The sequence below is a fragment of the Salarias fasciatus genome, chromosome 16 (assembly GCF_902148845.1).
Source record: "Salarias fasciatus chromosome 16, fSalaFa1.1, whole genome shotgun sequence".
Lineage (NCBI taxonomy): Eukaryota > Metazoa > Chordata > Actinopteri > Blenniiformes > Blenniidae > Salarias > Salarias fasciatus.
In genome coordinates, this window is record NC_043760.1 from 23,339,245 (window position 1) to 23,366,668 (window position 27,424).

At 39.8% G+C, this 27,424-nt stretch overlaps 1 protein-coding gene across 4 annotated transcripts in view; it reads left to right on the plus strand.

Annotated features, from left to right (window-relative positions):
• The first annotated feature begins 342 nt into the window (after positions 1–342).
• Positions 343–27,424, plus strand: part of rapgef4a (Rap guanine nucleotide exchange factor 4a) — a 43,683-nt gene continuing 16,601 nt past the window's right edge. The window contains exons 1-14 of one of the 4 annotated variants that reach the window (XM_030111752.1): positions 343–461; positions 4,986–5,128; positions 5,280–5,368; positions 6,195–6,341; positions 19,344–19,416; positions 22,844–22,908; positions 23,994–24,044; positions 24,154–24,260; positions 24,393–24,514; positions 24,617–24,800; positions 24,892–24,976; positions 25,923–25,983; positions 26,110–26,186; positions 26,308–26,454. In XM_030111752.1, the coding sequence (XP_029967612.1) occupies positions 394–461; positions 4,986–5,128; positions 5,280–5,368; positions 6,195–6,341; positions 19,344–19,416; positions 22,844–22,908; positions 23,994–24,044; positions 24,154–24,260; positions 24,393–24,514; positions 24,617–24,800; positions 24,892–24,976; positions 25,923–25,983; positions 26,110–26,186; positions 26,308–26,454 (1,419 nt within the window). In that variant the 5' untranslated portion in view covers positions 343–393. Of the gene's footprint in view, positions 462–4,985; positions 5,129–5,279; positions 5,369–6,194; positions 6,342–13,451; positions 13,471–13,505; positions 13,619–19,343; positions 19,417–22,843; positions 22,909–23,993; positions 24,045–24,153; positions 24,261–24,392; positions 24,515–24,616; positions 24,801–24,891; positions 24,977–25,922; positions 25,984–26,109; positions 26,187–26,307; positions 26,455–27,424 lie in introns of those variants that run through there. The other 3 variants (XM_030111753.1, XM_030111755.1, XM_030111754.1) reach the window with 3 other exon arrangements.

Here is a 27,424-nt window from a genome sequence, read left to right on the forward strand (position 1 = left end):
AAATGAAGAATTAATGAGTAGATGTGTCAGTCTGCGTCAATACAGTCTAGATGTGTGAAAAGCTGCCAATGCGGGAAAATGACCTCGTTAAACTCGAAAGATTGAGAAAATGTGAGCTCGGCCACATTTTCACGAGTCTCTGCTGAAAACTGTTGCCTCCACGAAGCCCTGTCACGTTTTTCTCTCCAAAACAAAAAAAGTCTCCATCACACGTTTGATACCGTCGATCGCCGCAGCTCCGTCCAGGTAAACAACACGGCGTGGACCGTCAGCGGTGGCTGCGCGAGGGCGCACGAGGAGCTGCTGTCCCCCCTTCCTCCTCCTCCTCTTCCTCCTCCGCCTCCTCCTCCACCTCTTCCACCTCCGCAGCATCAGCAGCAGCAGGATCGCAAGATGGTAGCAGCGCACACTTCTTCGCATTCGTCGGAATCTGCCGAGTGGATTATTTGTCTGGACAAGAGGTAACATGAATTAATTAATCCCTCACTGGAGCTCGTGCGAGCAGGAAGTGGTTTTTAGACCATCGTGTGAGCAATGAGTTCCTGTAAATATGGATACCTGCATGGGCTGGGTGCCTCAGCTGCTGCATTTGAACAAGAATTTCAGCAGTGTAGTTTTAAACTTGTACTTTGGTGTTGAGCTTATTTTTTTTTAAACAGTTTTCATTAATTAGGACACATTTGAATGCAGTGGTAAGGCTCGTGTTTTGACCCACGATAAAGAAGAATCCTGTGACCACCACCTGACTTTCCCCACTCACCTGTGTAAAGGAAAATGCAACGGCCCGATGCTGGAATATCAAAAAATTGTGTTAAATTTTTCTTCCAACTAGCCTTTTGTCTTTTCTAGCAGACGTCCGGAGCAGGGGCGGACCCATAGACTTTTCAGAGGGTTTTAGGGGTACCAAGAGTTAAACATGCATGATATCCTGAAGTGGTGAAAACTTAAGGTTTTCACTCAAATCTATTATTATTTAGACTACGAAGAGAAAGTATCACTTTAATTACTTCTATTTCTTAATTACCAATTATTTACTATACTGGTTCGTTTCATTCTAAGCCCTGGAAACACATTTGATTTGAGGAGGTGCTGCAGTTATCAGCAGTGTAGGATTTGTTTTAAGCAAAAGTGAATTCAAAATATGAAATTATATTTTCAAATAAACTTTTTTTTTTATTATTTTTTGGATTTTCAGTAGTGGAGACAAAGGTTTTTATTCCTGTTTTATTGAATAAAATTGAATAAATTTATATATGCAGGTCCTCCACCATCAGACAGGGGGTGCTGCTGTAACCTCGCCACCTCTGTTTCACACAACTTTGGGAGCTTTGGATGCAATAATTTATCCTGTCAGCATTCATATCAGCCTGATAATACTTGTTCTATTCAACATCTGGTTCTTTTGTGCTGTGAGTAAACCAAACTATACATTTGTCAGTTTTAATTTATTATAATGGGGTCACAGGGCAGTCAGTGAGAGGAAACTGTGTCCCAGATAAAATGTTCCCCCTTACTTATCAAAATGACATACACCACTGTAAGTAGGTCTGTGTCCATTTGAGGGTTCTTTCCTGTATAATTTTAGACCAAACTCTTCTCCACATCGCAACAGAACATTTCAACTGGTCAACAGATCGAGTTACTGAATGCAGACAAAGCTGCTGCAGGAGGTGGCTTTTTGAACATGCTTGTATGCGTCATGTTAAAGTTAATTTAATCTTTAATTAATAGTAATGTGGTTGACATCACCAGCCTGTCAGCTAACAGCAACAGCAACCTGTCGTATTATTAGAACAAAATGGCATTTCAGTATGAAAACATAGAAATCATGCACTTGTCGTATCAAACAGGTAGCACAGGTGTAAACGGGAGACAGATCGGATGAGGGGGGGGGAGAACATTAGCTGCGTCACAACAAGACGGTCCAAAGTGCAGCAGCTATAAACAGCAAAGTGACGCAGTGTGCCAGATGTGTTTACACAGCACTGTCCTCTGGTTGGTCGGAGGAGCCACCTGTGTCCCTCAAGTCAGACGCTTCTGGATGACTCACCTTTTCCTGTCAAGTAATATCCATGTTTTATAACCACCTGCAGTGGATGGAGAGCAGTGGATTTTTTTTTTTTTTTCTGGGTGTGTCAAAACCGGTCAACAACAAACAAACTGTCAGAGTCAAATACTCATAAGAGTAAAGCTTCCAGAAATGTGTGACACTGGTTATGCATTCACGCTTCATGCTGTAACTACACGGAAAAGTAGAAGCAGTTGTCATCAGGTTCATCAGTGTTTCAAGGGGACAGACTGTAACAAGCTGCCACGGTGAAAACAGTCTGTCCTCACTTTGACTTCAGATCAGCACTTTATAAAAAATATTTTCTTTCCTTTTTTTTTATGACTTGGTTGGTTTTCAAATAGAAATTGGCTTTGAATGTCAGGCTCCCACACATTTCTCTCTCTCACTCTCTCTCTCTCTGCCTTCCTTTTGAAGTATGTGTACCGGTATGTTAGAAAGTACTTAGGGATAAAATAGAGCATGCTGGAAGTGTTAAGAGAGAACAGAGCCTCACGTTTAGCAGAGCTGCAGGTGTGATTACACAGTCGTATCAGGGAGAGCATGACAAAGACATTTTTTCGCAACTTGCTGCTCATTGAAAAGAGGTTTATTGTGCCACAACAAAAACATACAGAACACCACATACATTATAAAGAGAAACAAACACATAGCCTACTGTTTGGATTCAGTTCAATAGATAACCAATAGACATCGATATAAGCAACTGTACAACATCAGAATCTGTGGTTCCATATATCAAATGATGAAAAGACATACAGTAGTGATAACAAAGCCGGACTCAAATATTCAGCCACATTAGTTAATATATGGGGAGTTTTGTGTTTTATATTTCAGTTTAGATCGTTTGCATATTTTGGAATTAAATTTCATGGCCACTGATATTTCATTTGTGAAAAAATGTCAGGGACTCAAAACCCCCTTTTCTCACTGGTATTCAAAAACCCGTGACTAGTTGGAAACACCAAAAACTAGAGAAAATATGCAAATTGGTGACAGTTTTCCACTCAGAATCACTCTGTATTTTCAATATGTTGCATGGATGTTTAAACTCCCAGTCAGATCTGGTTCAGGACATTCCTGGAGTTCTACAATTCTACAATTCTACAATTTCATTTAGCAGATGCTTTTGTCCAAAGCGACGTACAACACAAGCAAGAATACAGACATAAGAAAGAAAGAAACCATTAGTAAATGCTTCAATTGCTTCAAGTGCGATTGGTCAAGGGAGTTGCCATCAAGTTGCAGAAGAGGAGCCACTACCCCTCCCCCTTTTTTTTTTTTTTTTTTGTGTGTGTCAACTTAGTCAGTGGTACATAAGTGCTGGGTTTTAGAACACCTGACCTATTCTTCCCCAAACATGGGGTCGGATTAAGTCCCTAGGTGTTCTCTGAACAATTGAGTCTTCAATTGTCTCTTGAAAGTAGAAAGAGACTCGGCGGAACGCACCGAGTTAGGAAGTTCGTTCCACCATTTGGGAACAACAGAGGAGAAGAGTCTGGCAAGGGATTTAGAGCCGTGCTGGGCTGGAAGCACCAGACGTCTCTCACATGCAGAGCGAAGAGGGCGTGAAGGAGAGTAGACCTGGATCAGGGAATCCAGGTAGGCCGGAGCCGTTCTTGTAAGCGTTTTGTAAGCCAGGAGGAGAGATTTGAATTTGATCCTGGCTGCAACTGCACATGCATATAGAACAACACTCACTCAACATTTACACACACTCACTGGAGTTATCCCCGTCCAGCAATCACTGCTGAAGACTAGACTGTCAGATCAAAGGCTCATCCCTCATTTCCTGTGTTTTCTGTTTTCTTCGAAACTAAATTACCAAGTGTTGCCCATCAGTTTTAGTTAGCTCACACTCTTTTCTGAAGAAAATTTGTGGATTTTTTAAATGTATTTAAAACTCAAGCAACATGTTTGTGTTGCCGTTCGACTCACACAACAAAACTGTGAACCCCTGTGAGATGTTTAAGAATATCCTTAAAGTAAATTAGCAATTTGACACGCCATAGTGAGATGAGGGTTTTCAATTTGGATTTAATTTTAGATGAGGATCAGGTCCGAAAAACTCTCTTCGAAAGACAATAAATAAACCAGACAAAGATGGAGCCAAATGACAAATAACAAAACAGCTGAACTTGATATGCAGAGACAGTATGCAAGTACAAGTATGCCACAGAAGACTCAAGCTTGTATCCACAGCCAAGGTGAAAGAAACAGACACATTTGGGCCAAATCCGCTTGAGGGAGGAACACAAGATCATATATTCAGGGTCAGGAAAGGAGGAAAAAGAAGACAGGCATAGAACTGATTCAATCAGAAGAGAACATGACAAGACAGCAATGCTCAAAACTGATGAAACGACACAAGACCCCAGTATCAAAGTACTGGAAACAGAGGAAAAAATGTGGAAATGAAACATAATGGAAAATCATGAACCATGAAAACACAAAACATGGAAAAACACCAAATGAGTGGGTTGGGACAATGAAGCTGAACAGCACGTCCAGAAATCGTCACTCATGTTTGACAGAAGCAAGATGACTGGTTATAAAGAAGTGTGTACTCCCTTTGTTCATGGCTTAACTCTGCTGCCTGAGTGTTCAGTCACTTCAGTTAAATTATAATATTGCTGATAAAAATGTGTTTCCTTCACATTTAATAGCTAGTGTAAAGCGGATCAATTCAAACAGTTTCAACTCCAGTCTCTTTATGATACTAGAGCCTTTTTAAGTCAAAGTGACATCAAGATCATTGTATACAATCATAAATCATGTCTTTAGGCAGTGTTACTTTCATTACTCTTCACCTTTCCAGAGTCCAGACCAAGGTGGGGTTGAGCTGCTGCTCTGCTACCTGTCCAGGTACCACGTGTTTAGTGAACTGCACATTGTCTCTGTCCTTTCATTCCTCCAGACCAGCAGAGCGCTCCGGGGAAGATGTTGACATAATCCTGGCCCGTCTGAAAACCGTGAAGGCCTTCAAGAGGTTTCATCCCAGTTTGCTGCATCAGATTTGCCTGTGCGGTTTCTATGAGTGCCTGGAGAAAGGGATCACCTGTAAGCTCCATCTCTGCCATATGGCCGACAAAACAAAAACGTCAAAAATAAAAATATAAAAATAAAAAAAATAAAAAATAAGTATAAAAAATATGGTTGCTTTGTTCAGGTCTCGATTTTTGGGTAAAAACTGTTCTTCTTTTCTTCGTAGTATATCGACAAGGAGACATTGGCACCAGCTGGTATGCTGTGCTCTCTGGTTCGCTGGATGTTAGAGTGTCTGAGACATCAAGTGGTATGGTAGGTGCACTTCATATTATTTCAGAGGTTCTTGATGATCTCCTTGTTGTTAATTCTTTATAATTTTTATTTATTAGTTATGAAAATGGGCAACAGTGTGTGGTAATTGTTTGCACTCACACCCTCCAGTGAGAATACCTCCAGACAGAAATTCAGACTTGGGGAGCTTAATTTTTCTAGTTTACATGTTCTCCTGGTGTATATTTTTTCTTTCATAGTCGAAATGCATGTTTTAATCAGTGATTCTGAGTTGCCTGTTGGTGTGAGTGTTACTGTCTGTCTCTCTGTGCTTTCCCTGTGATGGACTGGAGGCCTGGTCTGGGTGAAGCTTGCACAGCTGTCTGTCAGCTGGGGTTGAATCCAGCTACAAACAAACAAGACGATGGATGGAAAATGATTAGAATTTACCAGAGTATTACTGGCGTGATCACGTCTGTCTTTTAACTAATCACTTATAATTTAAAAATTTACCTCTAAAATCTGAAACTCTTTTTGTTTTTTTGCACTTGGATTACTTCATCTGAAAAATCTACTTGAACTCCATTTTTTTCACTCGTATTGGGGAATACTAGTCGATATTTGTTAATACTGGAGCTTAATTCTTTTGTCTGGATGCTGATTGAAGTAATTTCATTGCAGATTGGAGAGTATCCATCTATTTACCACAAGTGCCCAGAAGATTGCCTGTAGCCTTCGAGATTGGCCTGATCAGTTCAGACCATTTCTCCTTGAGCTTCTTTCTATTAGTAGAATAAGAAGCGGACATCAGCATTTACAACGTTTTATCTCCCCGTGGTTTTGAATTTCATGTCTGTGTGTCTCGCAGGACGCTGTCACTATATGCACACTGGGAACTGGCAGAGCTTTTGGGGAGTCGATCCTGGACAACACCCCTCGACACGCTACGATTGTTACACGGGAATTCAGCGAGCTCCTGCGCATTGAACAGAGGGCTTTCAGGTCCCTGTGGGAGGTAGGAGCTTCTATTTGATCCAGTCCAGAAGACTGCAGAGATCCTGTGACATATCTCGCTGATTACAAACCCTGTAACAGATCCCTGTAATCTGAAAAATCTTAAACAGATTATATCCACAGAAGATGTGCTCAGTTCTCTGAGATTTCAGAAAATAACCCTCAGGCAAGTTCACTCAAGTTCATTCTGCGGAAGTTTGTTCAGAATTTTTCTTGATTTTTTTTTTACTCTCTTTGCAAGTTTGATTAAGCTTTAAAAAATTAAGTACTGGCACATATATTTTTGCTGTAGCCTTTTGCCTCCACACCAGCCTACTGTAAATATCATTACAGTAAGTATGTTCATGAAAAACTGATCAATAGCAGCCAGCATTCTCTCAATTGGAAAAACTGTGTTTTTTATGTCAAACCTACTGGCAGCCAGGATGCAAATTTTGTCTTCAAAATGCTAATTTCTATTATTAGAACCTCATCTATACATCAAGGCTGTCAACCTTTCATATGTTTATTTTCCTCTCTCTATAATTACCACCAGTAATTATAACCAACGTAAACATGTCAGAGCCTCTCAGTTATATGCATTAATGTTAGGATAAGGAGAAGCGTCACATTTTCGTGATGCTTTGAAAACATATTCAAAAGATACATTTAATGGTGGAAATAAACTGGCTCCGCCCTGCTACACGTCTGCTGCTTTTTCCAGAGATTTTGATGTTAATATTAATAATAATAATGTGATCATTTTTCTTAATAATGTAATCCATTGAAGAATCAGAGCAGGTCTCCAGCTGTGCGGCTCATTTCAAAGCGGCATTGCTTTAAATGTATCTAGAATTTATCATCAAATGTGGGGGATGCGTCAAGCCAGAGAAATGCCACCTTGTGTGTTAAGCCAAAATATCAAATGTGAACGCTGTGACTAATTTAGCTGAGCGAAAGCCGGCGCGTAGGTGGGGTACAGTCAGAGTCTTGTGCTGTAATGAATTGACACCGAGACCCTTGTGGGAAGGACGCGAGCAGCTAAGTGATTACACTGTAACCTTCTGCGCTCAGGTTTGTGTTTAGTAAGCACATCCCAGGTTTATTCCGGTTTGAGGAGGCTTACACCTTCTGACCACTAGATGGAAGTGCAGTTCTGAGGAGAAAAAAACAGAAACTGTTGGTCAGAGTAACAAAGTCGTAGTTATTAGTGAATCCCAAAGATTTAAATGCATTTATTTTTGAAAAGTTAACTTTTATGTTTTTTTAATTTAGTGCACTTGAGCTGAAATATTTCAAACCTTTGTTTTATTCCTAATAGATTAGCTTAGAAGTAATGAATTTAAACCAATTTGACTGTTGAATATTTTTCACCTCTTGTGTATCCCAATAAACAGTCAGAGACTTGATGGTTTGTATTCTCACAGTAGGAGAAGTCCAGGTCAGATCCAGGCTTGTGGGTCTTTCTTGCTGGAGTTTGCATGTTCTCCTTGTGTGTGTGGATTTTCTCCTGGTACTCTGGCTTCCTCTCACAATCCACAAACATGTGTTTAAGGTTAACTGGTGTGTGCTACTGCCTGCTCCTCTGTGTTTGCCCTGTGGGGACACCCTGGCCATAAACTGGATGTACTGTAGCTGTGTCGAAGCTGGACAAAATCTTGAAATGTTTTCTTTAATTTCTCAGGAGACCATAACTCTCATAAAAGTTTTAAACGCTCCAACCCTTTTAATTTATTTCTTATCGGTGTATCGATAACAAAAAGATGTGAAACGATCATCGGACGCTACAGAGAAGCAGTGTTGTTTATGTGTGTGTTGTGAACTCGGCTGATCTGTCACAACACAGCCGTCCTCTCGTCTCCGGCTCTCGCTGGCTGGTAGACGTCACGCTGTGAGGACGCTCCTGTCAGCTCGCAGCGCCCATCTGCTCCGGGATGGTTTCCTCAGAGAGACAGCCCATTTCCTTTGAGACCATAGGGCATCAGCGGGTTAAATTATGGGCTGTGTGTGTGTCTGTGGCGGCGCACCAGCCAGTAGCTCTGTGACTGAATACTTTGCGCTGGATGTGTGTTTATTGAGCATCTCATGGAAGCACTACTCACACCTTTGCCCTGAGGCAGCTTCTTCAGTAAGACTTGTCTCAAATTTGATTTTACAGCTTCTGTCTCTGGCGCCCAGATCACCCTGTCTTGTCCTTAGATCCCTCTGGGCTTGTTTGCTGGGTCATAAAACCAAGTGAAGTGACCGTTAAGATGTCGTTTGGAAAGCAAATGCTGAAGAAGCATCTCAAAGTTTCCTTGCGAACATTTGATATCGTTCAGTTTTTATTCCCTCACTCTACATTTGAACAAGTTTGCCTCATTTTTAAAGCTTAAATCAGTTTGAAAGTTGAAACTAGGTCTTTCTTTTTGAAGTTTTCCTGTTATTCCTTTTTTGCATTTAATATCTTCTTCAGTATCTCCGGAATGTAATGTTTTCTATCCATCAACTTGACTACTCTTGTATTTCAAGTAAATCTACAAAATAGATGTTTCCTAAATCAGATATTTGCCATCACCTGTGGTTTTCTCTGCTTGCTCAAACACAGCAGTGTTTTACAGCATTGCTGTCAATACATAGATCCTCTACTGTTAGATGTGCTGATTTGGCTGTTCTGTAACTAGAGGGCTATACAGCCAAATTTCACATATCCTCCCTGTTGACAGATAATCATTTAACTGAGCTCGCAGTGTTTTAGTTTATTTGTACACCTCATTCTCCAAAATACTCCTCCAGGCAAGAGTGCCTATTTATCCCCCCTCATTTCACCGCAATGCAGAAAACTTGCTTATGTGGGATCTTGTTACTGTTGGCATCAGACTTCAGACGGTGCCTGTGTCACTTTGTGCGCCGTGGCATTGAACTCCTATCCAACTTGCTTGTCAAGGTTAGTTCCTCTATAAATGATTGAATCAAGTTAAAATAAATTTTTATTGCATGAAATTATGAAAGATCAGTATTTTTTATACTATAATATACTTATATTTTTCTGTGCAGGATAATTTCTTCTTCATTTTTTAGGAGAAATCATGATGAAATGATTAATTAAGGGTAATCAAAATGACTTCAGACTTCTGAATAAGTTTTAGTGAAAAATCAAAAGTGTAACAGTTTTGGTTGTTGCAACACTATAAATGTTAATAAAAAAATAGATGCTTGTGAGACAGAACATCTGCTGTCTGTGTGTGTGCCTGCTGTTGTTTACAGCACTTCCTGTACCATTTGTTTTAATAATTCTTACACTACTCTATTTTGTATGTTCACTGCATGTGTGAGCAGTCCATGCTGGGGTCACTCATGCATGCACTTTCCCCCTCGATATTTTTTTACTCTGCTGACTGCTGCAATCACCACGATAACGGCTTTCATGCAGCTTGGCACGTGACAGAAGGATTGCGCCACCGCTAACGGGCAGCCGCGTGCCTGTTTGTTTAGCGGAGCAGACATGAGCCAAGCTCGGCATACATGGAGAGTCTGACTGGAGCGTAGATGACCTGATCGTCACCTCAGCCTTCACTTTGTTTCCTGCTTCCGATGGGCCGCTGTGACTGAAACAACACAGTCGTAATTTGTGTTTTTAGTTCTGTAAGGTGGCTCCGTGAACTGGTTGGTTCACGTTCGACGTGACAAACTGAACGTGTGCCGTGCAGGCTTTTGTATGCAATAGAAATACAGACGAAAAAAAAAGAAAAAAAAAGAAAAAAGAAATACAGACGCTCCCGATTGGATGTATGGTTTCTTGCGTGTTTGGATGTTCGCAGCGTATCCGTCAGGCTTTGGGCTGAGAGCGTGGGAGGGAGATGGGTGCGCAGCTATCATCGGTCCATAGAAGCAGCCTGGTGGGCAGCCAGTGAAGAAAGCTGATGAACGGGAAGTGGCAGGGATGTAACATGCCCTCTGGTGTCTGAGGATTGGGTGAAGGAGAGGGTGGGGGTTGAAAATCAAGGCCACGTGCCTCCTCCGGTGGTTACAGCATTCAAGTACCGTGACACATCTGGGGCCAGAGTGCACATCTGAATATGTGTGAGGAAAGGGCTTGATGATTGTATCAAAAATGTATTATTCCCCATTTTTTACTGCTCAAAGAGCTTTTACATCATCCAGAATCCACGATAAGACTCGTCCACCCTCAAAATACAGGAGAAGCTCTGTTTTATTATTTTAATCTTCACAGCTCTGTGGATGATCGGTTTCTTCGGGTGATTAACTCATGATGTGCGGATTACCTCACTTTAACTTGCTTTACAAGAGCATTTTGTAGCAACTGTTGAATTGATCCTCATGGTACTTTTCACACACACACGCACAGTTTTGTGCCATCAACACTGAGATTTTCATCCTTCAGTATGAATTTTGCAAGAAACACAAGGAGGAAAAAGAAAGCTGGAACAATTTTCTCTCTTCACTTCAAGTAGCCTCTGAAGCTGATAAAGACGGTCAAAATGAGATTTAGTGTGCTCTCATGCCGGTGCCTGTTCTGTACCAGCTCTCATTACATCATATTCAGGACGACTGTGGGCAAATGGAGCAAGACGTGGCTCTACAGTGCAGGATTTTGCTGGAATCGGCACAGCTGAGCTGGTTTGTTTTGTTTTGTCAGGTAGGCGTGGGACACAGCGATGCAGACATGCACTCAAACCCTCCTGCCTTTTTTCCAGCACCATCTCTCAATTTCATCTACGCTGCACGATATCAGATAATATTACTGAGTATCTTTGTGTTTTGAGATGCGTTCTTCTCCATAACAGTGCACATTCTCTTGCCTCCTAATTGACACCAGCTGTGACCGAGTGAGCGTGCATTTAGGACAGTTGGGCTCCATCCGATTGGCCAGATATGTTGATATACAGAGCATGAAGGCAGAGTGCATTTAAATACTATTTATCACTATCAAGTCTGTGTTTTGTGATCTGTATTTTGCATTTTCTGCGTGCTGATGTAGTAGAACTAGTAGTTGTAGTGTATACTGATGTGCAGCTTGTATATTGAATGAATATACTTCACACATACATAAATTTACAGAAAAATAAAACCTGAAAGCAAGAATGTAAAGATATTAGAAAATCATTCGAAAAAGTTATAATAAGTAAACAAATAAATATGAAAACCACTAGATATATTTAATTGGAACTCTCTATATTTATTGTAAAGCTTCATTAAACAAAGATGTTCCTAAATCCATTGTAGCAGATCTTAAATGTTAAAGAAATTGTATTCATAGAAAGTAAAGCCTCGCCCACTTCTGGGTAAATGTGCCCCAGAGGGCCTGAAGGGTTTTGGTTGTATTGTGATATTCAAGCGAATCAGAGCCGTGTTTACAGTGAAATCATTGATCAGCTGACAGGCAATACGTCTGCGCTGTGATTTAGCCACCAGTGTGATACGCTGCGCTTGTCTAGTGTTGGTGAGGACCCTGGCAGCGAGGTTAAGCTGCAGCTGTCGGATTGATTTTCGTTCAGAGCGGCGACGACGTCATTGTAATAGTCCGACCTACTAACAAGTAAACATATGAACAAGGGTTTCTGCACATTTTCCATCAAAAACACTGAAAACACCCATTTCTGTGGGGAAAAAAAAACGCTGTTAGAAATATTTACGTTGTGAATTCACAATCAATATCTTTGTCCAATTGTGATCTATGTTTAAAGACCCAGGCTGAAAGAACTGAAGAAAAATACATTCTGCCGTGTTTTAGACTTGGCATGTGTTAGACTTTGAATCCTGTGAATAATTTCTTGTTTAGAAAAAGCTGAGGGAGTTCAACACAGCTGTGCTGTGGTTTTATTATCAAAAGATTAAAGATGTATACTTTGGAGGAATAGTGTACTGGATGGTACAGGGGCTGCAACGGTGGAGTAGTGGTTAGAGTTCACACCTCATAGTGAGAATATCCCTGGTTTGAGGTTTCTCTTAGTCTAACAACATACATTTGATATTGATAGATCACTTTGAATTCCCCAGAAGTTAAAATATGAGTGTTTGTTTGTAGTAGTCTGCCACTCTGTGTTTGACTTGTGATGGACGTTGTGCAAAGGTACCACTTTGCACAACGTCTGCATCTGTGAGGTTTGGACTGTATGAAAAAGAAATAGGAAGAAATAGATTGATACACTCTTTAATAGTTGCCTTAAAGGAGAAGTACTCAAGAAAGTTCTGCAACTTCCCTGAAAACAACCAAATTGTCAAATCACGCATTCAGAAGGTGATGAGATGTTCAGCTACAATAAAATAACAATAAAAAGCTTATATCTGTTGGTTTTATCAGACTGTCTATTGAACCTAAAGATTAAAGCCATCCTTCTTTGTTTGAGTCATGCACTAAACCTGATAAGGTACCTTTTTTCTAAACTGTGTTTTATATTCAGCGCAACTCAGTTTTTTTTTTTTTTTGCCATAGTCTGTTTGTGGTGTCATTGCTCAGTAATTCTTAGTATTTCATCAGAAGAGTAATAAAATTATCCATATAAGTGGCACCTTCTGGACAGACCACACAAATACCGGATAGATTTCAGAATGTTTCTTCACCGCTGAACTTTTCTTTTCCTCTGTAATGTTCAATTGATTCTTCTTTAAAGTAAATGAGATTTGCTTAAAGGCTGAACATCTCCAGCTGATTAGAGTCACACATTGCAAACTCTGAATAATACTGGCATTTCAATTTTCCTTGTAAAATGTGAATTTGCCATGCTTTTCCACATTCACAAAAAAATGTCATCCTGAATCGTTTCAAGTCGCTGGAAACAGCGGGAACATTTTTATACTCGTCATTACTGGTCTTCACATCCTGTGTGACTAACCTTCCTCAGCTTTCACACTTGCTTTGTGAAGGTGCTCATGCTGAAAATGAAGAGCTTCTCTGTATTGTGTGCATGGACGAGTGAGGGAGAGGGATGGAGTGGGAGAGAGAGAGAGAGAGGGAGGAAGAGAGAGCGAGCGAGCGAGCATGCTCTGCTGTGTGTTCAGTGACTGGAGTTGAATAATCACCGAGCCACTGCTGCTCAGAAGAAGTCAGCGGCGGACTGGTAGTCTCCTGAGCTCTCTGGTCAATACAGTCTGCTCTTCTCTGACAAGGACACGGAGGTGCAGCGGGATCATGCAGGGCAGTGCGACCTGTAAGTAGTGCGGCATTCTGGGAAACCTCCATTTGGAAGCTCACGTTTGGACTGTTTGTTCCTGCCTGGATGAAGAAGAAGCTGTGGAGGATCTTCTAGTCGTTAACTTTCAATAGCAGGCTGCATGGGATGCTGGTAGGATCTTGAGGTAATATTTTATGACCACCGTTTTTTCAAAAGCAAGAGAAATGACAGATGCTAACTGCTATCAGTTTTGATTTCCTGGTTTTAGTGATGTTGTACAATTAGCAGAGAATACAGCTTTTACGACTGAAATGTGAAATACTGCATAGAAATGTTGTAATTTCCATCCTCCTTTAGGCGCGTCTTGAAAAGTTTGTTTTGTCAGCCATTTCTACTTCATAACATATAAACTGAAAACACCTGGACTTGAAAAAAATAAGAAATGCACCTAATCTTATGAGATGTTTTAATGTGAATGTAGGATGAAGAAAGCTTAAAATATATCAGTTCATGTGTGATAAAATTAAAGCGCTGTATATTTGGATTCAGTTTCACTGTTTTGAGATGTCCCTTTATGTATGAGTAGGCGCGTTACCTTGAAAGAACACGGTGCACCAGCAAAGTTGACCTCTTAACTCAGTGGCTTCCATACTGCGGCCCCCAGTGACCTTAGGTGTGTGTTCAGTAGGATCACTGAATACTTTAAGAACAATATGCATCCCTCTGATTATGTAATATGCTGTACATTATTTAGAAAAATACAGAAGTGCACTCATGCACAGCGATTCTCACAATGCACACCATCTAGTGAAGCATGAGCGGCCTGAGCTGAGAAACACTGAGACGGCTCATAGGTTCAATGATGTGTTATTGTGGCATAGAAAAGACTAAACTTATACACTCAAAGTGTATCAGCCAAGAGCATCAGATACATCTGTATTTATATATTTTCACTCCACTTTGAGAATCCTTCCACTTGAGTATGAAGAAACATTTAATGACCTTATCGTTACCAGACAGGGTGAGGGTTTATATTAGAGCTCCCCCCAGCTGCTGTAAACACTGAAATCATTGAATGAGCACAAATAAGCATAAAGTTATCTGTGCTTGACTGGAGGAATACAGAGCGTGTTATTGCAGATATTTTCAAACACTTTTAAATACTCTTTTTACATCAGGATAGAAAGTGGTTATTAGGACTGAATCACTATCATCAATACATTCATATGACTCTGAAATAAAGTGTGTATTCTGCTTATATGCTTTTCTTTCTTCAAGTGCGTCAATACAATTTATTTTAAAAGTCATTTAAACAATACTGCTTCCCATTCCAAAGTGTGATGTGGAATAAATTACAGCCCGGGGAAGTTTCTGATATTAATATAAAAGCACAACGTTCACAATCGTTATTGCTGTTTATTGTTTCATTTCTTTTTGTGTCTAGTCATCAAGATCTTTTCCAAAGCAAACACCATTTCTAGGTTTTATTCTACGACTTGTGTCATTTTTCCATTTGACAGCACTCTTTGGTTTTATGCTCCTGAATTGCCTAATAAAACATCAGTTTCTCTCACTAGCATCTTGCAGTTTGAGCACTTTCAGGGTGAATCATCATTACCACTGTAAAAACCAAAGCCCCTTTTTCTATAGTGTACTTCAAATGTCTGTAAAAGCACAAGAGGTACAATAACAGTCCGATCTTTACAAGATATGGAGCTTTGTAGGAAACCTCCTTAAAAAATGTAGTATCTCACATTTAGAAACCAGCTGAGCTGTAAGTCTCACATCTGATAGAAACTCTTTGTCAGTATTCCATAAAGATCTGCATCCACCTTGGACTTTATACGCGTAGTAGGAAAACTTTGTCTAAATTTGTGCGTCAGGTACTTTTCCTTTGATTGTCAAACATGTACAAATGGTTAATCCAAACAGGGCAAGTTTCAGAGACCCTCGTCAGTGATTTGAATGACTTTCCAAGGCTGAGAACTGAACTCAGTTTGTCATGTAAATAGTGAGTTTCTCTTTGGTGGTTGAACCACTGAAAATAAGTGAGACTGTTTATGGAAAAACATATTACTTTCTATAATCTCATAAACATGGTTTAGTCAACAAATTTAACACAAGTGCCCAGTAATATTATCAATCAATATCACTTTTAAATAAACCTTAATTCTATGAACCTAAATCATCATGTGGTGTATTTAGCCAATGATTAGAAAATCTGATTGAAGATTGTTTCTTATTCTTGTGCTTGATGAAATAGACAAATAAAATAATTAATAAGACATCTTACTCAATAGCTGTTCTATAGTGATTAAACTAGGCAGGAATCTGATTATTCTCTGTAAACAATGAACTGGTATCGCTCATACAGCTGTGGAGCTTTTTGCCCGAGTCCCTGTGGGGCACGTCTGTGTCTTACAACTATTGACCGTCCGTTTGTCAATAATGCTGATGTGCTTTAACAACTTGGAGATCATAAAAAAGAGCATGTACCAGCACATCTGCCGCCCAGTCAGCTTCGACGCAAACTAACCAACTGTGGTGAAGTCGGAGCACAAATCAGGTGCCGGAGTGGTTTTATTGGGCAGTAATTCATGTCTCAGGGATAATCTCAAGCGCATGAAGACTTCCTAAACATTTTTATATTTGTAAATCTCGTAAATCTGTAGGCTGAGCCATCAGGGATTCATCATGCAGGTTAAACTTCTCTCATAAATGTTTGGTCTAATTTCATGCTCTAATAACCTGCCGGGATTAAATGACAAAGTCCACTGTGTCAATCATCTAACTGGGGCGATTACCAGTGGAAAGACTTGCCCGTTTTGGCCATTCAGGTTATTTGTATATCATATTTCAACTATATCATCAGCTATGAACAAAAAAAAAAAAAAAAAAGCAAATGTAGGATGTAAGATCAGAGATATAAGGACAACTGAATGTAAAAGTAAAAAAATATTCATTATTAAAACATAATAACAACTGAAATACCTGGGACAAAAGTGTTTAAATATACAGAGTCGCATGAAATGATAAAAGAGAGTACAAGACAAAAAGGTAATCAATGTGTTTAAGTGTTTATCAGTCTGGTCAGTAAATAGATGACGGATGATTTTCTGAGAGAATAATGTATAATTAAAAACTATTCCATACAAGAAAAAAAAAAAAATCTTTCTCATGTAAAAAAGCTTTCCAGTGAAGTGGTGGCAGAGATGCGATTATTGATAAAACCCTGAGTGCTTTTGACTCACCTGACGATGGCCCTAATCCTCCTGCTCTCAAACAGCAGTCCCAGCCGGCGTGCTGGGTCCAGCACCTCGGGGAGCGCGGCTTTACCGCCTCAGAGGAGTTCACCTCATCTGCTCATCAGCTCCTCAGTTTAAGTGCTCCTCCCTAATCCCAAATCCTTTAATTGTCTGTAAAATTGATACAATTGTTGAACTGACTGTTTCACTGGTTTTGCATTGATTGACTTGGAATAATGAAGTCTGTTGTTTTGGCGCGGGCAGAGCGTCTCTGCTCTGGACGCATCTTCATAACTTGGGTTTTGGAGATGACTCATTTCGAAGGCTGAGGTCAGTGAGGCGTCTCAAAACGCCGTCTTAATTGAGGGAAAACGCCGTGTTCCCCTGAAGGGTTACTAAAGTGATTAGCCGACTTCAGAGGGTGGAATTGAATTTAAAACACGACCTCCGACTACACAGTGCTGTCAGGGGAACAAAGGGCTCTGGAGTACTTGCTTTGGCTCAGCCTCCCCTGACCTGCAGATAGGACGGCAGAGAGAATTGGCCGGCCACTAAGTGGTCCTCAATGAGCTTTTTATTGACCTGGAGCAGTTGCCGCATCACATAATCGGTTTTTGTTTATCTTTTACCTCAAATGAATCCTAAGTCATCAATCTTCTCGACAAATTTTGGTCATATAATACAATTTCAGGAGCCGGTCTGTAATAATTGGGTTGCAGTAGATGCTGTTACTGCTGGCGTTTACATATGTATTAATGTTTCACATATTGCTCATCTAATGAGTTACTAGTTGTCATGCCACAGAATTATGATGGAAAACATTTTTTCACATAAAATACACTTTACTCAGGTTCTGAATATATTCACAAACAGTTTGATATTGGGCTAAGGATTCTTGGGTTGATGAATTTGAAACTCAAGCATGAAACTGGTTTGATTTTGAATCCTAAAACAGATTCTGGGATTTTTTTTTCCTTCTTCTTCTTCTTCATCAAAGCATGACCCCACATTGACCCTCGAACTTCTTATGGGGCAACATTTCTTCACGGCTCGCTGGTCATGTCGGGAACAGCCTCTTCGTGCAGCAGCGCCATGAATAAAATCATGACATTTACATGAGTGCATGGCTGCAGTTAGATGTTCATTATGTAACATCTGTGCTGCTGCAGGGCAGTGGCATGTCTCAGGAAAATACAGAGGAATTGTATCATTGTATTTGTCCTGTGGCTCCAGTGATCAGGGATTACATACCGTCTCAAATAGAAGCATGTAATCTGACAATAGCAACATGGAAAGAAACATCCAAGAAAATACAAAAGAAACAAAAGAATAGAAATTTAAACTGTATGTGAGTTATTTATTTATTTTTTTGGAACAGAGCCCCACTTATTTACGAATAAACTTAATTATTCATTGAACCCTACCGTTATGAGCACGGTAGAACTAGCCAGGATGAAATATCATCAATCACCCGAAACTCTGATTGACTTTTTTCTTTTCTTTTCATGCCAGAAGATTACTTATGACAGCATGGATGATTTCTTTTCTTGGGGGCAGCTTTTACTGGATGGGACATCGTTGGTGGAGAAACAGGGAATCATGTTGCGAAGAATAACTCACAGTCATCTGACAGCCGTGGACTTCCATTACCAGAAGCTGTTTTTATCTTTTAATGAGGCATATTTAGCTGCTAAATTGTAGTGAAATGCCTGTTGGCACTGTTTGTCTTCTGCAGTGAAGAATCAAAATTGTCACTTAGATCAGTCTATATTAGTATTTGATTATTGAAACATTTGCTGCTTAATTATATGGCTGAATATGTGTAATTTAGGTACTTGTGAATACCTGTTTTTATTTTTTGCTCGAAAATGTGTTTTATTTTATCAGATGTAAACGTAATCATGTTAAGCTCCGTTGCCTTTTCCAAGTCATTTCAATAAGACACAAAAACAAATCTACTCATGCTCTTAATAACTCCACACTCCTTTAATTTCTGCAATTGAAATACAGTCTCGCTCAGTGAAAAATGTTGCAACGCAGGTTTTATTCACACTAGCTGCAGAGTGCTGATCATGTATCAGAACCACAAAAAAGAATACTTTCCGTTTTTTTCGACCAAGACATCCAGTAAGAATTGATGACCCTTTAGGCTTTTCCTTTCCTTCAGAATCCCTTCGAGGTTAACATGTAAGGTTGTGGCGGTCGTAAAAAATTTTGATGCTCGCATTTACTTCTCCCACAGGGTGACTTATAATCACTTTGGAGATCCATTAACTTGTCCTTAAGTGGCACCATTAAGGTCAAAAGTTCACTCTGGTTTATGGCCAATCACTTACCAAACTAGTGATTTTAAGCCTGAGCAGTTGTTTTTGTGTATGGCTGACTGGCAAATTCTGGAGTGTTAACACTGTATTGGAAACGGGTTGTCTGCCTATGACTTTATATATATATATATATATATATATATATATATATATATATACACACACACACACACACACACACACACACACACACACACACACACACACACACATATATATATATATATATATATATATGTATATATATATATGTATATATGTATATATTCTGTGTGAATTTGGTTTAAAACTGATATTTTTTGATCTGCTACAACTGATTTGTGTTTTGCTTTTTGTGTAGAAATACCACCACTGCATGGCTGGACTCCTGGCCCCACCCTATGGTGTGATGGAAAGCAGTTGCAGCGCTGACAGTGAGTTGCTCCAGTTTATTGTTTCCAGTTGCGTTTTGCACTCAACATCCCAAAATCTCTTTGTTTATCATTTGTTTATCATTTGAAAAGAAGTGGCTCAGTTGGTAGTACATTAGTACGACACTGAACCCCACATTTTCCTCCTGTAGTGTTTGAATTACTGCCTTCGCTCCTGCAGTGTGAGCCTCAATGATTGTATTTATGTGCTTTAACATAATTTAAGCTTAAAAATAAAAGTTTTCACCTTTATTTCACACTTCTAATTTACTCGCTTTTTTAGAAATCTGACTACGAAATGTCACTGTCCTGATTTTCCAATTATAATTTCAAGCGTCTGTGTTTCAAATTGATGTAAAGTTAATAGAAAAACAGTTAAGTCTATTAGATTAAAAAGTTAGAAGTCTATCCCTGTGTTTGCACACTTTCAGAGGTCACTTTAGGAGCTTGTTACGATAAAGAACTTTAGTTTCCAGGAACTAGCTCATGCAGTCTATATTCCATAAGTAATGACATTTAGAATATATTTCTCTGCATAACTGCATCACTGTTCTACTTTATCCTATTGCATTGCGATAAAGTTTGATACTATTATTCATGCTTTTCTGTTGCAAGTTAACTTAATATTGGCCTAGCGTTGCTCTAACAGAGCACTTAACTCGCTTCAAAGTCATGTGCCATAAAAATGATGAACAGCAGTGTGTGCTGTGAGAAAATCCAGAGTTTGCTGGGTCACAGTCAGGACTTACTGCATGTACTGCCATGGATTTCTGATAACCACTTGAAAGTGATTGACACTTTTTTTAAAAAAGAAAATATTTCTCTGCTTTCCTGAAACAAAAGAGAGCTTTGTGAAGAATTCACTGCCTCAAACACCCACACCCTAAAATTAGGATTTGATTAACTGCTGAAGCCTTCAGAGCTGCTTTTAACAGTGGATGTGCCTGCTTTAGTATTCACCTCTCCTGCATGCTTTCCAGTCACATTGTACATAAGTGCAGAGCTGTGAGTATTTTTTCGCTGTGCTCTCTGGGGCACTCGGGGGATTTACAGTATGCACTCTGTGTAAGGATACAACAAGACACAAGTGGCAGCAGCAGCAGCAGCAGCTGGAGGCTGATGCACTCTACAGTGCAGGACATGCTCAGGACATGCAGCTCACTGGGTTTTCAGCTGTAGAGGCCAGGCTAGATGAATTAAACATGATTTAAACAGTTACAACACCATGCTTTCACAGCACTTTGGTTGCTTTTAAAGTCTACATTGTTTGGCTCTCTCCATTCACGGATTCAGCAATTCACAAACTTCTGTACGCGTGTGTTTCACATGTTAAATGCAACAATTACAAAAATATCTCAGCTTGTAAATGTTCAAGTTTTTCTTTCTGTGGAAGTCTAATTCTTTGGATTCACCATTCATGGTGCGTGGTACATTTGCATTGATGTGATTGAACTGATGTGACACCTAAATGAACAGCATGATGGCACTCGGGCTGCTGTAAAGCCTTCACAAAGGACTTGATAGACAGCCGTGTTAACGTCTCCAAACGATACTGATGCTGAAATTCTCTGCCAGATATAAATAGAGATACACTGAAATAGTGCAAGATGCTGAGATTTAGATATGATTTATTTGGTAGAAATTTTTATTGTCTTATCTTCTACATTAGATGAAGTGAAATGCAACAAGTTCACCATCAGAGCTGTTCCAAAATGAAGCAAACATGTTTTTTTATGATTTACAATTTTTGATGTTTGGTTGCATTAGGTACATAAAATAAAAGTTCAGGGAAATAATAAATACAGCCAGTTTGTTTGTAAGAATCACCTCAGGTTTTACAGAAAGAGTCTAATCCAAATGAAACATAATGGATTTTTGTCTGTTTGAGCGTCTGTCATAAAAGATATAATGGGTGGTGACGTTAGCGGTTCTTTAAATGGTCACTTTAAACGCACAACGCTTGAACAACAATAAAATAATCTCACACAAAAACCTGCAAACACACAGGAATTTAAAGCATGTCGCACAAACCGGGGATACAGCGAGCAAAGTCAAAGCGACGGACGCTTGAGTGGTGTTCCTGAATGCATCGCCCCGAGCATAATGTTACATTTTGTGCCCTGGCCTTTATGTGTTGTGTGGATTGTGTGTCTGGTTTTGTGGTATCGACAGTCGCAGAAGCACATCTAAGAATAGCCGAGTTTCCCCTGCAGATACAGTTGTGACTGAGCAGCCTGGACTGATTATGCTATTTGTCCTGAAGGGGAGCAGCACAGCAGACACTCAGAGCCCCTCAGACAGAGTAATAATCACCGCCTAACAACCCCTGGACAGAGTAAAACACTGGTCTGTGCACCGCTTTACTGATCTGATTTGCAAATTTCACTTAATTTAATCAATTTCATTTAAACACATTATTATTTATTCAATAAAGAAGGATTTTTTAAAAAAAATCTGGATACTGGTTTAAGTCATTTTATATAATGGAAGTAAATAAAGTAAAATGAAGTCTACTTTTGATGGAACAGCCACTGAAAGAACAGAACGCATGCAGACACATGAACGCATCAGTGGTCAATAATTAATGAGATACATTGTACAACAAAGTCTTTTTTTCATTGAGGGTAACAATCTTTTTAGTACATGCAAATAAATCACTCACTGAAATGTGTGTGATGTTTTGAAACTCCAGTCGATAACTTCATCTCAAAATTTAATCTAAATGCATTTATAAAAAAAGTCAAGATTTTTTTTTATCATATTTTATCAAACTCTGAAATACACAATGTGAAAGTATTTTTTAAGACTTTTTGCTTTGCCTATTTGTTCTATGAAAGCCCATCTCAATTACATTTTCAGTTGCATGAATTGCTTTATTTTGTATGTCATGAGTGCATAATAAACTCACCAAAAATGGACTTGTCAATAATTTTCAGATATTTCGAGATGCACTTATACTTAACATATGTAGATTTTTATTTTTTTGCCAGTTTTCTGAAGCTATTAAACTTGAAACATTGAATTTTCAGTGATATCTATATTTTTATAAGTACTAATGTGTTGGTTTTATACAGTATATCTGCTTTTTTAAAAGACAGACGTATTTTGTACTCTTGCATTTCTTTTTAGACCTCAATTCCAAATCTCACAACTTTCCATCTCAGTGCCTCTTGTGATCACAACTGTTATCTTTTTAAGCATTTTTCTTTCTTGAGGTTTTCCAAAATCGTTATTGCTGAAGTCAATGTTAAACATGCTATCACACCATTTTGGTCTTCAGTAAAGCCAATTTTGAGCTTGGTTTGAAAGATTATTTTTATTTTTGTAAATACCAAAATAATTCATAGGTATAGCAATGTAATTTGCATGAATTTATAGGTATACCGCTCATAAATCACTGCGTATTTTATGTTTTCTCTCTTTCCGTCAGGGATGCCGGACAAAGAGAACATAAGCAACAATTCGTTTGTTTCAGTCTCCAAACATCAGACCAAGGTAATTCCTCTGACAGGGACACTCATCCATTACTCGCTGCACTAAAGTTTTACAGTATGCATCGCTACAACGTATTATGAAAGAGCACGAGAGGCTGTGGCCTTGAGACAATGCTGGCTCCTGAGCTGTGTTCCCAACTTAAAGTGGAGCTAAAATGTTTAGAAACAAGTTGAACTCATTTTGTCATCACTTTGTCAAGTTTTTCCTGATGTAACAGCATCTCTCATTGTGAAACAGCAGTGGGTGGAAATGAGCAGGGATGTGGAGTTTGTTTAAAAGTTGGTCTAATTATAAACAAGGTGTCCAGAGCAGTTCCTGCTCCACCTCAGTCCTGCATTCATTTCCTGCCCACCGGCTTGATAACATGGCACTCCAGCAGATTTATGGTGCCTTGTGTTTTGTTCCTGTACGGAGTTCAGTCACAACACAATTGTTCTGTTATGTAAAAAGGAGAAAACCCATCAATTACGTTCCAGTTATGTAACAAAAAAGCTTGAATTTACTTATACATATAGGAATAATGACTGCAAATCTTTTCTACTATGGAGACTTGGTGAACTTTTTCTTCTCATAAATTAATGATGGGGCTTTAAAGGCCTGACATAAATGCATGAGTTGAGCTGCTTTCTGAAGCATGTCGAATGCATTTAAAATGCCACAGTCCTGCAGACCACCTCCTGGCCTCAGCTGGGAAAGAAAAAAAACTCCAACAAAATACCAAGAGCGCTCACATACACTGACTCTGTCTGTATCTTTTTGAATCACGTACACACATCTGCCAAGACGCTGGCGGCTCACTGCTACGGAGCTAAAACTTCAAATAACATTGAAGGCCAATAAACACGGAAAGTCAGCTGTAAGTCATACAGTTAAAGTCAGAAGGACATCCTTTATTCAAAGAAACAGACTTCAAGGAAAAAAAACAGTCAGTTGATTCTGTGTGCTGTTACTCTGGTGTGTTTTAGTGACATTTACTGGAGATTTTCACTCTATAACAAACCTTCGTGTCAAAAGTCAAAGAGTTTGATTTTCACCCTTGTTTTTATTTCAACTCCTCTTATTTTTTGTTTCATTTTATTTTACAGAAGTCTTTCATTGAAAGTCCAGCCAAACCCCACCCTAAATGCATTTCTCAGGTAGTAAACACCAGCACCTTCTGTGTGTAGGGGTCAGTCACACCTTTATGTTGCAGGTGCACGTTTAAACTGCGCTGTACGGAGATCTGACCTCATTTCTAACGGGCAGGTTCCCTCGGAGAAGATCCTCCGTGCTGGGAAGATCCTCCGCAATGCCATCCTGTCCAGGGCGCCGCACATGATCAGAGACAGGAAGTACCATTTAAAGACATACAGGTATTTATACATCTATTTATCTGTCTATGAACAAAAGAACAGAGAATTATGAAGAGACACGAATCACAGTGAAACGCACAGAGCTGCTGAGTGTGTTCGAGGTGTTATTTGGACCTGTGTGTGTTTTTTTAGGCAGTGTTGCGTGGGGACAGAACTGGTTGACTGGCAGATGCAGCAGGGCTCGTGTGTCCACTCTCGCGTTCAGGCTGTGGGCATGTGGCAGGTGTTGCTGGAAGAAGGCGTTCTCAACCACGGTGAGAGAGTCTGCGTCACGTCTGTCTGCTCACGACTGTTCGCACAAATCAGAGAATTTCATTTTAAACTCTGCCGCTTGTGTTGTTCTCGCCCTGGTGCAGTCGACCAGGAGCTGGGCTTCCAGGACAAATATCTCTTCTACCGTTTCCTGGATGACGAGCTTGAGGATGCCCCTTTTCCCACTGAGGAAGAGAGGAAGGAGAGTCAAGAAGAGCTGCAGGACACGCTGCTCCTCCTCTCTCAAATTGGGCCTGATGCCCACATGAGGATGATTCTGAGGAAACAGTACTGCTCACAAGCTCCATTCACTAAAGTAGTGCCCGCTAAAGTGTGACAGCACGATCGTTTCTTCAACATTTTTCCTTTATTTTTTCAGCCCATCTGAAAGGACAGCAGATGACCTGGAGATCATTTATGAGGAGCTGCTGCATATCAAGGCCTTATCCCATCTGTCCACAACTGTGAGTTCACACACTGTCCAGTGTGGCCATATGAGTCCTGTCACTGTGAAGTCCACGTTCAGCAGCTCCGCAGCTCATCACACAAAAAAACTGTGACGATGCAGTTTTTAATCTGACACTTTTCACATGTATCTTCACTGCTCTTCCCTTCCTTGGCTACTTGTGATAAATATCGCCCAGTGCAGATCAGGAACAGGATCAGGATCTTCCACAAGAGCTGCAGAATTCAGGACGCTCTGAGATAGTTGTCCTGTCCTTTCATCTTTTATATCGCTTGATCCCACTTAGGGTCTCAGAGGGCTGGAGCTGATCCAAGCTGACAATGGGTGAAGGCAGGGTACACCAGCAGACAGGCTGCCACTCCATCAAATGATTAAAACAGAAGCGCACACACACACACACACACACACACACACACACACACACACACAAACACACTCTCTGACACACATGGGACATTTAGAGGCACCAGTTCACCAGAGCAATGGAGGAAACATGAAGAGAATAAGCAAGGTCCACACTCAAACTGGGAATACACTTGCAGATCACAGCACCGTCCAGTCGTCTGGCTATTACAATTCTTCAACAATGATCACTCGTAGTCTTGGTTATCATGTTATGGTTTATTTGTGTTGAATGAATGAATGAATGTTAAAATTCATTTTTGTGAAAGTCAGTTTGTGTTGTTGCTTGAAGAAAATCAAACCCAACAATAACTTATGTGAGATCTGCAAAAAAAAAAAAAAAAAAAACTTCTCTGGACTTAAACTAAATTTATGTGGATCAATTTCACCCCTGCGGAGCTTTGAATGTCAGTACAGAAAACCTTTGCATGGATGTTGGGATTGCAACCTTTTGGTTGCTCTCTGTTATGTAATATTGATTTTACAGAGTATAAAATCTCTGAGCTTGAAGTCTAATCGTATCGGTCTTTTCTGTTGCTCAGGTAAAGCAAGAACTTGCAGGAGTGTTGATCTTTGAGTCTCACGCAAAGGCAGGAACAGTGTGTAAGTATTGAGTCACGTCATTGACAAAACACCTCTCCCAAAGCACCTGGGGCCATTAATCCCGTAAATCCCAGATTATGCTATATTAGATCAGTGACGCTCCTCTTTTTTCATTTTGTCTTTCAGTGTTCAATCAGGGCGATGAGGGCACGTCATGGTACATCATTTTAAAGGGCTCGGTCAACGTTGTCATCTACGGAAAAGTGTGTACATTCACAAATCTCATTGTCAGATACAGCTGTTGAAACATTTAATGGTCTTTTTCTCTCACCACGGTATTGATCCGTTCCCCATTATAACTCATTTGTATGCTGGCCGGTGCAGGGAGTCGTTTGCACTCTTCATGAAGGGGATGACTTTGGGAAACTGGCTCTCGTTAATGACGCGCCCCGCGCCGCCTCCATCGTATTACGAGAGGACAACTGTCACTTCCTGAGAGTGGACAAGGAGGACTTCAACAGGATTTTGAGGGTGAGTGGATTTACAGTGTTTACTGAAGCTTTTTCAGTGACAAGGAAAAGCACTGTCACCCTCTGTTGGCAAAAACTCTGTAATGCAGCCATCAAAATTACTCAGTGAATCTTAGCACTCTGTATTCATTAGTTTGGTTACTCCAATAAATAGTTTCGCTGATTTTGATCGCTGTTTAACTGTGAATGTTTAGTTCCATCTAGTAGCACAGATGGCCTCAGAAACGTCCCTCCTGGAACATAATACAGTAGTAGAGATTAGTTTGGAATAAATATGGGACAGTGATGCTTCAGAATATGACAGAATATAACAGAATATGACTTTAAACATGTAATGTAGCTTCAGATTCTCAAATGTTTCTCTTTCTGTCAAAAAATTGTAGAATTGTAATGTTTACACAAAGTGAGATCTTTAAAGTGAAACCAGTGAAACACTGGAAGGTTGCACAGGGGGGACATTCATATGTTCACTAGAATTTCAAATTTATTGGTATTGGTTTTCAACAAAGTTTGACATGAAGGACTGCTGACCGCTTATCTGCCATATATTCTCCTTTTATACCATTGATAATGTCCATTTCAGCTTGATGCTCATTGATGGCAAAGAAATGGCCAAAATATTAGAAATACCTCACAATATATTGGACTCCAGTACAACTCCACTGCTAAAGATCCATCTGTGTTTCCTCTATGATGTTTCATCCAACTTACATTTGATGGTCGTTTACAGTAGAAATACACATTAACCTCAAATGTGTGTTTTGAGTCTGTCAGAGTAAACCTGGAGAACTCTTTAATAACAAACTCCTCACAAAAGCTAGCCAGCGCATCAAAGAACAAAATGACATTAAATTAAAGATAGTATCATGCAAAGTTGAGCATCATTAACTTTGTGAAGGCAGAACTTGAGACACACACCTTTCATTGGATCATTTAATACAGTGGCCAATGTGTTAAACTATTTTGTAATT